The sequence below is a fragment of the Colobus angolensis genome, unplaced genomic scaffold (genome assembly GCF_000951035.1).
Source record: "Colobus angolensis palliatus isolate OR3802 unplaced genomic scaffold, Cang.pa_1.0 Scaffold100, whole genome shotgun sequence".
Taxonomy (NCBI): Eukaryota; Metazoa; Chordata; class Mammalia; order Primates; family Cercopithecidae; genus Colobus; species Colobus angolensis.
In genome coordinates, this window is record NW_012110920.1 from 9,459,947 (window position 1) to 9,474,639 (window position 14,693).

The 14,693-nt window shown below is 48.6% G+C and overlaps 1 protein-coding gene across 3 annotated transcripts in view; it reads right to left on the reverse strand.

Moving 5' to 3' along the window:
* TMEM206 (transmembrane protein 206) overlaps positions 1 to 14,085 on the reverse strand; it is a 45,795-nt gene extending 31,710 nt beyond the window's left edge. The window contains exons 1-3 of one of the 3 annotated variants that reach the window (XM_011938545.1): positions 13,888 to 13,923; positions 13,043 to 13,240; positions 9,566 to 9,662 (exon numbers count right to left, since the gene is read on the reverse strand). In XM_011938545.1, the coding sequence (XP_011793935.1) occupies positions 9,566 to 9,662; positions 13,043 to 13,240; positions 13,888 to 13,923 (331 nt within the window). Of the gene's footprint in view, positions 1 to 9,565; positions 9,663 to 13,042; positions 13,241 to 13,887 lie in introns of all 3 variants that reach the window. The other 2 variants (XM_011938550.1, XM_011938559.1) reach the window with 2 other exon arrangements.
* Between the last annotated feature and the right edge of the window lie 608 nt (positions 14,086 to 14,693).

The window sequence follows — 14,693 nt, forward strand, 5'->3', positions numbered from 1 at the left end:
TAAAAATAAAATAAAAAAAAAAAGACTCCGTCTCAAAAAAAAATAAAATAAAATAAATCATGGAAACTATTCAGAGGAAGGGGGCTTGGTTGCCTGCTGTAATCCTGTGAAACTCCACCTTGCAGGGAGCACTGAGCTAAGAGGCACTCTGAATTTTCTGCCTACCTTTTTTTTCTGTTGTTTAGTGTGGTCAATTTTGTTTCTTCTTTTTTATATAATGTACATACCATACAATTTACCCTTTTAAAGTAAATATATTCAGCAGTTTTTAGTATATTCACAAGATGTATAACTATCACCACTATCTAATTACAGAAAATTTTAATTACCCAAAAAGAAACTCCATACCTGAGAGTGGTTACTTCCCCTTTCCTGGCAACCACTAATTTAATTTCTGTCCCTATGGATTTGCCTGTTCTGGACATTTCACATTAAGGGCATCATATATGTGGCTGTGTCTGACTTCTCTCACTTAATATAATGTTTTCAAGATACAGCCAGGAGTGGTGGCTCATGCCTGTAATCCCAACACTTTGAGAAGCTGAGGCGGGAGGATCACCTGAGGTCAGGAGTTCAAGACCAGCCTGCCCAACATGGCAAAACCCCATCTCTACTAAAAATACAAAAATTAGCTGGTCATGGTGGCACATGCCTGTAATCCCAGCCACTTGGGAGGCTGAGGCAGGAGAATCACTTAAATCCAGAAGGCGGAGGTTGCAATGAGCTGAGATGGCACCACTGCCGTCCAGCCTGGGCAACAAAGAATCTTGTCTCAAAAAAAAAAAAAAAATTCATCCAAGTTACAGCATGCATCAGTTCCTCATTCTCTCTTTTTTTTTTTTTTTTTGAGACGGAGTCTCCCTCTGTCACCCAGACTGGAGTGCAGTGGCACCATCTTGGCTCACTGCAACCTCCACCTTCCGGGTTCCCGTGATTCTCCTGCTTCAGCCTCCTGAGTAACTGGGATTACAGGTGCACACCACCACATCTGGCTAATTTTTCATATTTTTGGTAGAGACGGGGTTTCACCATGTTGGTCAGGCTGGTCTTGAACTCCTGACTTCGAGTGATCCACCTGCCTCGGCCTCCCAAAGTGCTGGGATTACAGGTGTGAGCCACCGCACCCGGCCAGTTCCTCATTCTTTTATTGCCAAATAATATTCTATTGTGTGAATGTACCATTTTACTTATCCATTCATCAGCTGATAGTCATTTGGCTTATTTCACTTTTTGGCTATTACAAATAAAGCTTCTATGAACATTCATGTACACGTTTTTGGGAGATTTAAGTTTTCATGTGGACGTAAGTTTTCATTTCTCACAAATATACACCTAGGAATGGAATTGCTGGCCCATATGGTAACTCTGTAGTTAACCTTTTGAGGAACTGCCAGACTATTTTCCGCAGCAGCTGCACCACTTTACATTCCCACCAGCAACGTATGGGGGTTCCAATCTCTCTACATCCTTGCCAAAACTTATTATCCATTTTTAAAAATTATAACCATCCTAGTGGGTGTGAAGTGGTATCTCATCGTGATTTAGAGCTGCATTTCCCTGATGACTAATGATGTTGGCATTATTTCATGTGCTTCCCAGTCATTTGTATATCTTCTCCGGAGAAATGTCTATTCAGATTCTTTGCCCGTTTTTAAACTGAGTTATTTGTCTCTATTGTTGAATTATAGGCGTTCTTTACATATTCTAAATATCAGTCCCTTATCAGATGTACGACTTGCAAATGCTTTTTCCCATTCTGTGGGCTGTCTTTTCACTTTCTTGATAGTGTCCTTTGATACACAAAAGGTCTTCTTTTGTGGGGGAGGGGAATGGAGTCTCACTCTGTCACCCAGGCTGCAGTGCAACAGCACAATCTCGGCTCACTAGAACCTCCGCCTCCTAGATTCAAGCAATTCTCCTGCCTCAAGCTTCTGAGTAGCTGGAATTACGGGCATGGGCCACCACACCTGGCTGACTTTGTATTTTTAGCAGAGGCAGAGTTTCACTATGTTGGTCAGGCTGGTCTCAAAATCCTGATCTCAGGTGATCCACCCGCCTCGACCTCCCAAAGTGCTGGAATTACAGGCGTGATCCACCGTGCCCAGCTAAGGTTTTCATTTTGATAAGGTCCAATGTATGAATTTTTTGTCTATCCCATTATATACAGTTGTTTCCATGGAGAACTGATTGTAATGACTAATTAACCAAGGGTTTTCCTCAGTTTGATTACATCTGTGATGTAAGAAAGTGCTTATTCTATTAGCATGTCTGATGTCATTTCTCCCTTTGAACAGAATACTAATTGGTTCCGATTCACTTGATAGACAGGAAATTATAGACTAAAAGCTTTTAGTGCATTATGGTATGGAGTCATGTATTCCAGAGAATAAAACTGATTTATAACCCCGCATGTTTGGGTGCTTAACTTGAACCTCTGCTGCACTGTCCTCCTTTCTTACAGCTCCTACCTCCAGGCCCTCCATTCAATTCCTTTTCAAGCCCCAGCTTCTCTTTTGTCCTGTCCCCCAAAAGGGGGTGTTTGTGAGGCTCAGTCTTCATAGCCCCCCTGCTCATTTTCCATCTGTTCCTGTGACCTTACCCCCATGGGATTTCTCCAGGTTGCACAACTCCAGCCCTCCCTTCTCTCCTGTCCATCCTGCATCTGTCATTGCCTCTGGGCCATCTCGACTTCAACTGACTGTATGCCAACAACAGATAGGCTTTTTTTTGAGACAGGATCTCACTCTGTTGCCCAGGCTGATGTGCAGCAGTGCAATCTCAGCTCACTGCAACCTCTGCCTCCTGGGCTCAATCGATTCTCCCACCTCAGCCTCCCAATTAGCTGAGATTATAGGTACATGCCATCATGCCCAGCTAATTTTTGTGTTTTTTGTAGAGACAGGGTTTTGCCATATTGCCCAGGCTGGTCTTGAACTCTTGGCCTCAAATGATTCACCCGTCTCAGCCTCCCAAAGTGCTGGGATTACAGGCGTGCCACCACACCTGGCCATCTTCTTTTCTGAGCCATTTGCCTCTCTAGGCTTCATCTCTATGCAGTATCATTCTCCCATCCGTCTGGCTTCAAAATTAAGAATGCTCTTTGATTCTTCCTTCTCCCCCTCTGCTACAGCAAAGCAGCCTCTCACATCAGCCTTTGCTGCAGCATGGTTGTCTCCCTTTACCTTAATCCAGCCACATTCATCTCCTGAATCCCCACTTTACTCCTCTTGCTGTCCTGTTCCAATCCTTTTAAATACCCCCTGCTCCCTACTAGATAATGTACAGACCCTGACACTCAGACCCCTCCACAATCTGACCAAGTCTCTTTCCTACCTCACCTCCCTCTACTTCGCTCACCAGCCCTCTACCCCAACCACACCATGCTATTCATGATCTCCAACATGTCCTATTTTATTCCCATCTCTACAGTTGCTCATGTAATCTCCCTTCGGGCCAGTCCCTTCTTTTTCACCTACGTGTTACCTTTCCTTCAGAGTAATCCCACTTTCACAAACCAGCCAGCCTTCCTTCCTTTTTTTTTTCCAAGTAGCTGGGATTACAGGTGTGCACCATTCCTGGCTAATTTTTGTATTTTTATTTCTTGAGATGGAGTCCTGCTCTATCACCCAGGCTGGAGTGCAATGGCACAATCTCGGCTCACTGCAACCTCTGCCTTCCCGGCTTCAAGCAATTCTTCTGCCTCAGCCTCCCGAGTAGCTGGGATTACAGGCATCCGCCACCATGCCCAGCTAGTTTTTTTGATATTTTTAGTAGAGATGGGGTTTCGCCACATTGGCCAGGCTGGTCTTGAACTCCTGATCTCAGGTGTTCTGCTCGCTTTGGCCTCCCAAAGTGCTGGGATGAGCCACAGCGTGAGCCCCTTCAGGTGTGAGCCACAGGGCCAGGCCACTTCATTCATTCTGAAGCATCTGACTCTACCATTTCTTTGGCCCTCATTCATTCATTCCAGTTGGCTCACTTGTTCCTAGATGAGACGCTGTCCTGCTCTAAATCCCCACTGCTCTCCCCCATAGGACAAATAAGTACTGAGTACCTACAGTACTCATACTCCATAGAAGTCTGAGTTCTACGGAGTCATACTTCCACACTACCACTACACTCCACACTAGGCACTGGAGTTACAGTAAAGGAAGAGAAGACAAAATCTGTGTGCCTCACAGAACTTGTGGGGCACTGCCAAGGGGTGGAAAACAATTAACTGAATAATTACACTCAATAAATGTGACCTATCAACTGTGTTAACTGTTACAAAGGAAAGCATATCACAGGGAGAAAGGAACTTCATCAGGAAAGTCAAGGAAGGCTCAGAAGGAGGGACAAGTTCTTCCTTTGGTAACCGGCCTTCTGTCTCTATATGTCTGAGCTCCTGGAGGAACTTACTCGCCCTCTTTGTGGTGTTAGCACTTGGCATAACAAGTGAAGCAGTCCTTAAGTAATCTGCTACAGGGAGGGGAGAATTTGGAGCAGGAAAGCTCTCATCTAGGAACAACGGAGCCAGAGTCAAGACACCTTCGGAGGTAGCCCTGAGTGCAGATTTGAGCCCTGCCACTTACGAGCTCTGAGCACGTTCCTTAACGTCTGTGCCTTGGGTTCCTCATCTATAAACTAGGACTAACCATTCACCTCACAGAGTGGCTGTGAAGATTACAGGATAAAGTGTATATAAAAAGTCCTATAGGCTCGAAGCGGTGGCTCACACCTGTGATTTCAGCACTTTGGGAAGTCAAGGCAGGAGGATCACTTGAGCCCAGGAGTTTGAGACCAGCCTAGGCAACACTGCATGACCCTGTTTCTAAAAAAAAATTTAAAAATTAGCCAGGTATGGTGGCACACACCTATAGTCCCAACTACTTGGGAGGCGGAAATGAGCCATGATCATACCACTGCACAGTAGCCCAGCCCACAAAGCAAGGTACCATCTCAAAAAAAAAAAAAGCCCTACACAGGCCTAGTACATGAAAGCACCCCCAAAATGGCAACCACTACCATCATTACCATTATTATCATTATTATTATTATTATTAGAAGACTCAAAGGGGCCAAGCATGGTGGCTCACACCTGTAATCCCAGTACTTTGGGAAGCTGAGGAGGGCGGATCACTTGAGGTCAGGAGTTCAAGACCAGCCTGGCCAACATGGCAAAACCCCGTTTCTACTAAAAATACAAAACTTAGCCAGGAATGATTGCAAGTGCCTATTATCCAGCTACTCGAGAGGCTGAGGCATGAGGAATGCTTGAACTCAGGAGGTGGTGGGTGCAGTGAGCCAAGATCATGCCACTGCATTGCAGCCTGGTTGACACAGCGAGACTCTCTCAAAAAAAAAAAAAAAAGACTCAGAGGCAAGAAATGAGCTCTGAGAGTTTTGTATCAGTCCATCAAATTTGAGCCTGCTCACTACTCACTATTGACCCAGTCAAACAAACTCCTGAGATCTGGATCTTCCGTGATTTAGAAAGGAGATGAGCCTTGCTCATCTGGTTCCCCCAAAGCAAGTGGGAATGCTCTTGCCAGTTGACCTTCCCAAACATTTACAGTTGTAATATCCAAGATCGCTAGTCACAGGTCAACATAACAGACTTACTTAATAATAATCATGAAAATGATTCCCAAAATTTGCTCTGCCTGAGGCCTGGTTTCCTATTCTGATTGACCCCGGCTTTGCAGCCTCAGGAATCTGAGGCAAAAGAGAGGTTGCTAAGGTCCAAGGTCATTAGGGCCACCTCCTGATTTACCTGGGCACTTCTCTATGAAAGGAAACACAAAGGCGAGCCTCATCTTTCCAAGTCTGGCCCCCTTCCTCTTCTTCCTCCTACCTCCATCTATGTACTTCTGGTTGGGGGCAACAGGGTAGTGCATGGTGTGGTAGGCAGAATAAAGGCTTCCAAAGATGTCTAAGTGTTAATCTTTAGAACCTGTAAATATGTCAAGTTGCATGGAAAAGGGGAATTAAGGCAGCAAATGGGACTAAGGTTGTTAATCAGTTGACTTTAAAGTAGGGAGATTATCCTGGGTTACCTGGGTGGGTCCGATGTGATCACAAAGGCCCTTTAAACATGGGAAAGGGAGGCAGGAAAGTCAGCATCAGAGTGAAGTGATGTGAGAAAGATTCGACCAGCCACTGCTGGTTTTGAAGCTGCAGGAAGGGGCCACAAGCCAAGGAACGCAGGAGGCCTCCAGAAGCTAGAAAAGGCAAAGACCAGGTTCTCGGCCGGGCGCGGTGGCTCAAGCCTGTAATCCCAGCACTTTGGGAGGCCGAGACAGGCGGATCACGAGGTCAGGAGATCGAGACCATCCTGGCACACGGTGAAACCCCGTCTCTACTAAAAAATACAAAAAATGCTAGCCGGGCGAGGTGGCGGGCGTCTGTAGTCCCAGCTACTGTGGAGGCTGAGGCAGGAGAATGGCGTAAACCCAGGAGGTGGAGCTTGCAGTGAGCTGACATCCAGCCACTGCACTCCAGCCTGGGTGACAGAGCGAGACTCCGTCTCAAAAAAAAAAAAAAAACAAAAAGACCAGGTTCTCTCCTCAAGCCCCTGGAAAGGAATTCAGGCCTGCCAAGACAGCTTAATTTTAGCCCAGTGAGATCCATTTTGGACTCCTGACCTCCAGAACTGTAAGATAATAAATTTGTGCTTTTTTAAGCCACTAAGTTTGTGGTAATTTGTTACAGAAACAATAGAAAACTAATATACAGGTCTTTCAAGTTGTTCTCCCGGGAGCCTTAGGGCTTTAGAGGCAATGCCTCATGTCAGAGGCAGGGTTAGCCATGCCACTATCTTTTACATATTGGGCTTTAATAAAAGAATGCTTAAAATATTGTTTTGTTTGAGTGTTTTTGGTTTTTGTCTGTTTGGTAGAGGCAGGATCTCATTTTGTTGCTAAGGCTGGTCTCAAACTCCTGGCCTCAAGAGATCCTCCCATCTTGGCCTCCCAAAGTTTTGGGATTACCACCACTTAAAATAGTTTTTATAAGCCACTGATGTAGGCCAGGCACAGTGGCTCATGCCTGTAATCCCAGCACTTTGGGAGGCCGAGGTGGGCAGATCACCTGAGGTAAGGAGTTCGAGAACAGCCTGGCCAACAAGGTGAAACCCCATCTCTACTAAAAATAAAAAAGTAGCCGGGTGTGATGGCATGTGTCTGCAATCCCAGCTACTCGGGAGGCTGAGGCAGGAGAATCACTTGAACCTGGGAAGCAGAGGTCGCAGTGAGCCGAGATTACGCCACTGCACTCCAGCCTGGGTGACAGAGTGAGACTCCATTTCAAAAAAAAAGAAAACACCACTGGGTCAGGTGGAGTTTGATTCAGTCTGTGTTTACCAGCTATATGACCTCCTCATGCTTTACTCAACCTCCCTGAGGTTGGGGGCCTCGTGTAAAAGGAGGATAACTACCTCACAGGGTTGATGTGAGAATTAAATGGGGCAAATGGGGTAGGACAGATCCTGGCACAGGGGAAGCAGCCAGGAAATGTTAGCTGCCCTTCCAGCCTCCTTCCTTCCAGGCAGTCCTTTTTTTTTTTTTTTTTTGGGCAGAGTCTCACTCTTGTCACCCAGGCTAGAGCGCAGTGGCATGATCTCATCTCACTGCAACCTCTGCCTCCTGGGTTCAAGCGATTCTCCTGCCTCAGTCTCCCGAGTAGCTGAGATTACAGGCACGTGCCAACACACCTGACTAATTTTTGTATTTTTTAGTAGAGACAGGGTTTCACTATGTTGGCCAGGCTGGTCTCGAACTCCTGACCTCAGGTGATCCACCTGCCTCAGCCTCCCAAAGTGCTGGGATTACAGGCATGAGCCACCGTGCCCAGTCCCTTCCATGCAGTCTTCTCTAAGGGGCAGGCAGAATCACATTAGTTCCTGTCTTGTTCCCCTCTCCCACAAACAGATGGGATCCACCCAAGAAGCTGAAGTCAGGCTGGGGCTTCATTCATTCACTCAACAAATCTTTATGGTGTGGTCAAGGCTAGGGTGGTGAGCAAAACAGACTGGTCTCTGCCCTCAGGGAGTTTCATTCTAGTGAAATCCCAGGCCATAGACCAATATGGGTCTATGGCCTGTTAGGAACTGGGCCAATACCGTAGGAGGTGAGCAGTGAGTAAGGATTACCGCCTGAGCTCCACCTCCTGTCAGATCAGCTGCAGCATTAGATTCTCATAGGAGTGCAAACCCTATTGTGAACTGCACATACAAGGGATCTAGGTTGTGCACTCCTTATGAAAATCTAACTATGCCTGATAATCTGAGGAACAGTTTCATCCTGAAGCCATCCCCCAACCTCCATCTGTGGAAAAATTGTCTTCCACAGACCGGTCCCTGGTGCCAAACAGTTGGGGACTGCTGTAGTAGAACAGAAAGACATTAATCAGACAAACAAACACACCACTCCAACAGCAATAGCTGGAAAGGAGAGGCGCGTGGACTATGAGACAGTGCTGGAGGGTGGGAGGTAATCTGGCCAGAAGGTTAGAGAAGGCTCTGTAGAAAAAAATGAGTGAGCTGAAAGCTGAAGAATGATTAGGCATTAGCTATGTGATGAAGGAAAGTGAATTCCAGGCAGAGAAATAAAACAACAAAAAGGCCCTATGGTGAGAGGGAATGAGGCCTAAAATAAAAAAAGATCAGCATGGCTGAGGGCCAGAGAAAAAGGGGATGAGGGGAAGGAAGGAATGGAGAACTGCTCTGAAGTTCAGCTGCGTAAGTGGTAGTACCATTCCTGCAAACAGGAAATACTGGAAGAGGACCAAGCTGGGACTGAGAAGATCATGAAGTCAATTTTGGACACGTGGAGTTGAGGGAAGCTTTGGGAGATCCAAGAACTATCACATGGGCAGTTGGAAATACAAGATATATAAATTTGGAGTTTGTAGGTAATCTCTGGGCTGGAGATGTAAATATGGGAGTCATGTGTGAGTAAGCAGTAGCTGAAGCAGGGGAGCAGGCCTGGGTGGAACTGCCTATGAGAGTGAGAGAAAGGGGCCTGCAACCAACATTTCATGCCCAAGAGCTGGAGAGTGACCGCAATGGAGCCTGGAAGGAGTGGCCTGAGAAGTGTTGCATCACAGAAGCTAAGGCAGTCGCGTGTATCCGGGAGGAAGAAGTAGTCAGCAGTGTCAGACATTGCCATAGGGCTCCATAAGATGCCAACTGACTGATGGGACCCTGAGCAGCATTACTGGATAGGCCTTGTATTTGAAAGGGGGTGCCTATTAGATCTTCTTTGACCTGGATATTAGAGGCTCACCTGCTAGCAGCTTCCAGGGAAAGAGGAACAGAAGAGCAGAGATCCAAAGCATTTGCCATTGTATGCAATGACCTGGCCTCAGGAAGTAGCTCAAATTGGAGTTAAGAGCAGATACCAGTCTAGACACATCCTCTGTTCCAAGGCTGGTTAAATATGTATGGCTTTAAAACTAGGGCAATACTTGAGACCTGACACCAGGGTGCAGGGAAGGGGGGTCCTCCTCTCCCACAGTTGGCAAGGTGCCCGGACTGGGGCATCTGGCTGCAGCAACAGCACAGCAAAGCACCAAACCCACTCACCTGGTAAGACACCCGGACCTTGGACTTTGACCGTCTCCTTGTCCTGCTCGTCTGCCAGCTCTGAGTTCTCAACCACCTGATCCAACTCCTCACTCAGCTAAAGGGAGAAGCAAAGAGAGCAAAGACGGGTCAGCTATGTCAGCCTTGCTTTTCTAGACTAGAATAAGAAAGCAGAAGTTGCTTCTCACTTATTGTCACCAAAAACCACATGATGTAGAATGCATTACAGCAATTTTACAGATGAGGACACCGAAGCTCAGAAAGCTCAAGAAACTGTCTGCCCTCTATGTTCCTAGGACTACCGTAGCCAAGAACCACAAACCAAACAGCTGAAAACAGCAGAAATGTCTTCTCTCACAGTTCTGGAGGCTAGAAGTCTGAAATCAAGGTGTCGGCAGAGTTGGCTCCTTCTGCGAGTGGCGAGGGAATCTGTTCCATGCCTCTCTCCTGGCTTCTGGTGACAGCCAGCAATCCTTGGAGTTCGTTGGCATGTAGAGGCATCCAATCTCCACTCTCCGTTGCCATCTTTACAAGGTGTGCTCTCTCTGTGTCTTCACATGGTCATCGTCTTTAAGGACACCAGCCATGTTGGATTAGGGGCCCACCCTACTCCTGTATGACCTCATCTTCACTAATTACACCTGCAGTGACCTCATTTCCAAACAAGGTCACAATCTGAGGTACCTGGGGTCAGGACTTCAATATATCTTTTTTAAGGAAGCACAATTCAACTCACAATATTTCCCATGACCATAAAGCCAGGGAAAGATATAGCCAGGAGTCAAATCCAAGTTGGTCTAGTTTCAAGGCCCACGGTCTTAACCACTTCCCAAAGGAAGAGGAAATGCGGCTTAGAGTCTGCTGAGAGAAAAGAGGGAACAGTGAAGGTGGTGTCAGAGCTCTCTGTGGCACTCTGGCTGAAGTCCACCAACTTGGGCTGCAAATGGCAACACATAGCAGGAAGGGCAGGCAGGCAGTCCACCACAGGGATAGGTGCTAATTACAATCAGCAGCCTGGTAGCCAGCAATCTCAACCTCACTTCATCAGTGGTCTCACCTGTCAAATGGGGACAATTATACCACTGAGAAGGGTAGAAGGACGGAAAGGATACCATGATAATCAACAAGTCTCTGTAGGATTAAGGAGGAGGGCAAGAGAGGTCAAGACCAGAGCTTAGAAGAGAAGCCATCCCTGAATTGGGAGGGAGAGGGGACAGTTTTCCCAAGCATTTTCTCAGGTTCACAGCATCAGTGTTTAAGGTTTCAAGACATTTTCATTAAAAACTCACCTCCAAGAGACAAGTGAAAAACAGCTCTTATGCATCTATTCTTCTATCTCCCTCTCCACGACTCCATTCCTGCCCCTTAGAATCAGGCAAAACCTTCAGTTTAAAGCCCTCCAAGCACAAAAGAAAAGGCCAGGTGTGGGGCCTGACACGGTGGCTCATGCCTATAATTCCAGCACTTTGGGAGGCCAAAGTGGGCAGATCGCCTAGGTCAGGAGTTTGAGACCAGCCTGGTCAACATGGTGAAACCCTATCTCTACTAAAAATATAAAAATTAGCTGGGCATGATCGCACACACCTGTAGTCCCAGCTACTTGGGAGGCTGAAGCAGGAGAATCTCCTGAACCCGGGAAGCGGAGGTTGCAGTGAGCCAAGATTGTGCCATTGCACTCTGGCCTGGGTGACAAGAGTGAAACTCCATCTCAAAAAAAAGAAAGAAAAGAAAAGCAACCAGTGGGAAAGGACAGGGAGGCTGGTGAAGGCACCAAGAGATACAAGCCACTAGTGGGAGCACAGATAAAGAGGTCCCCAGAGGTCTCACTGGCCAAAGGGAGAGGAGGATGTTAGCCCTGGGAAGTCTCAAAGTTCCCTGATCCAAGCCTCACCCAGGTCGACCCTTACCCAGGTGTTAACACACTCCCACTGAGTTCCCTTCTTGACTACCCGCAGCCATAATGAGCCTGCACCCTTGTCTGCTGCAGGCCAAATTCTCAGTATATCCCACCCTCCCCAGGGAAAAATCCCCTCTCAGCAAATAAACCTACTCAGAGCTAGGTACACTCACAGAACAGTTCAGGCAAGAAAGATGCCGGCCATTCTCTGGGTGGCCCCTTTCTCTGAAGAAGGGAGGGACAGGCACCACAGAACAGGCCTCTGAAGAAGGCAAGCGGAGGGCACCCTTCCAGTGCCTTCCACCTTGAAAATGCCTCCAAAAAGAAACTGTGTCTACCCTGGGCCTTCGCCCTCCAAGCGGGATAAGTGACTACATTTTAATAAACATTTTATAAGCCCTGCTAGGCCGGCTATGTGTGGATAGTGAGGCACATGTTCCTGCTAAGCCAGGACCCCCAAAGCACCCTAGACGCAGGAGCTGCCCACACCCTGTTAACAAGAGCTATCATTCACTGTGGGGTCACTATCTGCCAGACACTGAGCCAAGCACTTTCCACACCAACTTATCTAATCCCCAAACAACCCTGGGAGGTAGGGACTTTCATTATCTTCATCTTTCAGACAAAGAAACTGAGGCTCAGAAAATTATGTGACTCAATAAAAGTCACACAAATGGCAAGAGGCACAGCCAGGACAAGAACATGGGCTTTCCGACTTGAAATCTCTAATGTATCCACTGTGCTCCACACCCTATAAACCTAAAAACTTTCAGACACATCTCATTCCCCAGGATTCTCCCGCTGTTCAGGGTACAGAATCTAGGGGCCATGGAATCCACAGCACTGGTTAAAATCCCTCAGACTCCTTTCAGACAAAGAAAACAGATGGAATAAAGGGGACGGGAGGAGAAATATAGAAATTTGTCCAAGGCCAGGTTCCAGCCAAGATCCTACACTAAAAAATGGCAAGCCTTAGGTAGATCTTATCTACCTTCAACTTGGCTTCTCCCTCCACCGTAGGGCTCAGTCACCTGCTTTATATACTCCACAAAGCCCTTCTGTGAATCACAGTCTTTTACAAAGGGAGATATGTACAGCAGTAACTATTGACTAAGACTGAAGGCAGCAGGTTCGTATGAGAAGGACAGACAGAAATGCCAGACGGGTCTAGAAAGTGGACCCCTATGAAGCACATGGAACTTGAGGTAGCCCTTGACTTCTGGGGGCATTTTACCCAACGGAGCTTGGCGGAGGGTTGACGAAGAAATGGAGTGAGGGCATGCACAGAGGCAGAAGCACATTTTAAAACTGAGTTTCCACTGTGGCCAGACCCTAGGTGGGTAAGGAGGTGGCAAAGGTAATGGGAGACATGGCTGCTGTGCTGTACAGAGCTTTGGGAGCTTTCTGAGAAGTCTGGACTGTTCTGGGCAGACGAAGGGCAGCGTCAGGTCTGAGAAAAAAGGAATGCTCCGAGGTCAAGGCAGGGCCTCAAGGTAAATCTGGAGAGTATAAGAGACTGAAGGGAGCGCTGGTAACACAATATCACATTCAGAGGTTACAGCAAACACAAGGACACAAACTGCAGGAGGACCGATCTGGAACTGCCTGACCTTGGCCACTGAGGGGGCACGGTGGAGGGGCACAGAAGAGGACGGGTGCCAAAGATGACCAAGGTTTGGGGCCCGAGAAGCGGAGGAGGAGGAGGAGAGCAGTTTCGCTAACACAGCTGGAGAAGTCAGGAGGCAGGGCTTGCCTGGAGGAAGCGCTGGACGCACAGCCTGCAGCGCAGGACAGGGTAGAGACAAAGAACTGGAAAGTGATAAAGTCGTGGGAGGAGGTGAGGCTGGAGCGAAAGACGAAGAAGAGCGAGAACCAGCAAAGTCCATGAAGGCACTTTTTCAAAGTTAGGCGGTCACCAAAAAACAGGTGATCAATCCTGTCACCAGCCGCGGGGACGGCGAGGCCTTAGGTTTGGAGGGGGAGGATGCCGACGATGCCGACCGCGCATCAGCTCTCTCTGGGAGGAGGGCGCGGGCGCTCCACTTGTTGCAAAGAACGAAAGAACGCCGGGTTCCTCGGGGCCACGGGGCTGCCGCTCCGCCCCGGAGCGCGGAAGGCTGGGCCTCAGGTAGCTTCAATCATTCACCTGCTGGTTACGGGTCGCGGCGCCGGGGACCCTACTCTAGACTTCGGCCATGCGACCCGCAGCATACGGAGGAGACTGGGGGCCCGCTCCGCCGCCCCGCTTCCTTCCTGCCCCTGGGCCGCTCCTCTGCACCCCGGAGCCCTCCCCCGACGCACCCGCCCGTCCCTCGGAAGAGCCCTCTGCCGCGCAGCCCCGACAACCCCGGCCCGCATCCGCCCAGACCCCCGGGACCCTGCTCCTCCGCCTCAAACTTCCCTTCCGTCTCTCACAACCTCGTACCTCCTGGTAGGATGTGGAGCGCTCCTGCCGGATCATGGCACAGACCTGAGCTTCGGCACACCTGAGACCGCCACAGCCCGCGGCGCCGGGAGGCAGCACTGCGGCCGCTGCACCTGGACCTACCCGCACTGCTAGGCGAAACCGGTCCAGAGGGGTGTCCCGGAGACCAGGCGTGGCGGTACTCGGCGCATGCGCCTGGTCGCTGCCTCGCGGGAGCCGCGAAAGGGTTGATGGGAAATGTAGTTCTGGACGGGGGCGCCCCTCACACCCGCTCTCACCCCATGGGGCGGCAATTCTTGCATGTGACCCTGGGCCAGCTAAACTGGTCCTTAGACGCGTGCCTCTGCGTCTCTCACTTCCTCTCTTTGTTGGAGGGGGAGGGACGGAGAAGAGGAGTGGAAAGTGGAACAAAGTCAGATGAGTAGGAGCCCCTAATCTGTAACTGCAAGAGGAAGCTTTGCCTGGCGATTTAAAACCGTAACAAATGTCTGGAGAGCACTTTGTATGTTAGTTACAAAGCGCTCTCACTCACATTATGCCCTTGATTCTGCAAGGAACCCTGTAAGGAGGACATTTTTCCCCCTGTTTTACAAACGAGGAAACTGAGGTACTTTGTTTCAGAAAGGATGCTGGTGGAGCGGTAATCTAATGAAGATTATTTCATCCAGGGGTAGACTGCGGGGCCCATGTTCTCTCCGTTATTCCAGGGCCAGGAGTACCCCTAGGTTCTTGTCCTGGCTCTGACCCTCTTAGGTCTTGCAATGCTCTGAGCCCTCCTCTCCTCGCCTCTAGAATGCAACTGCTAA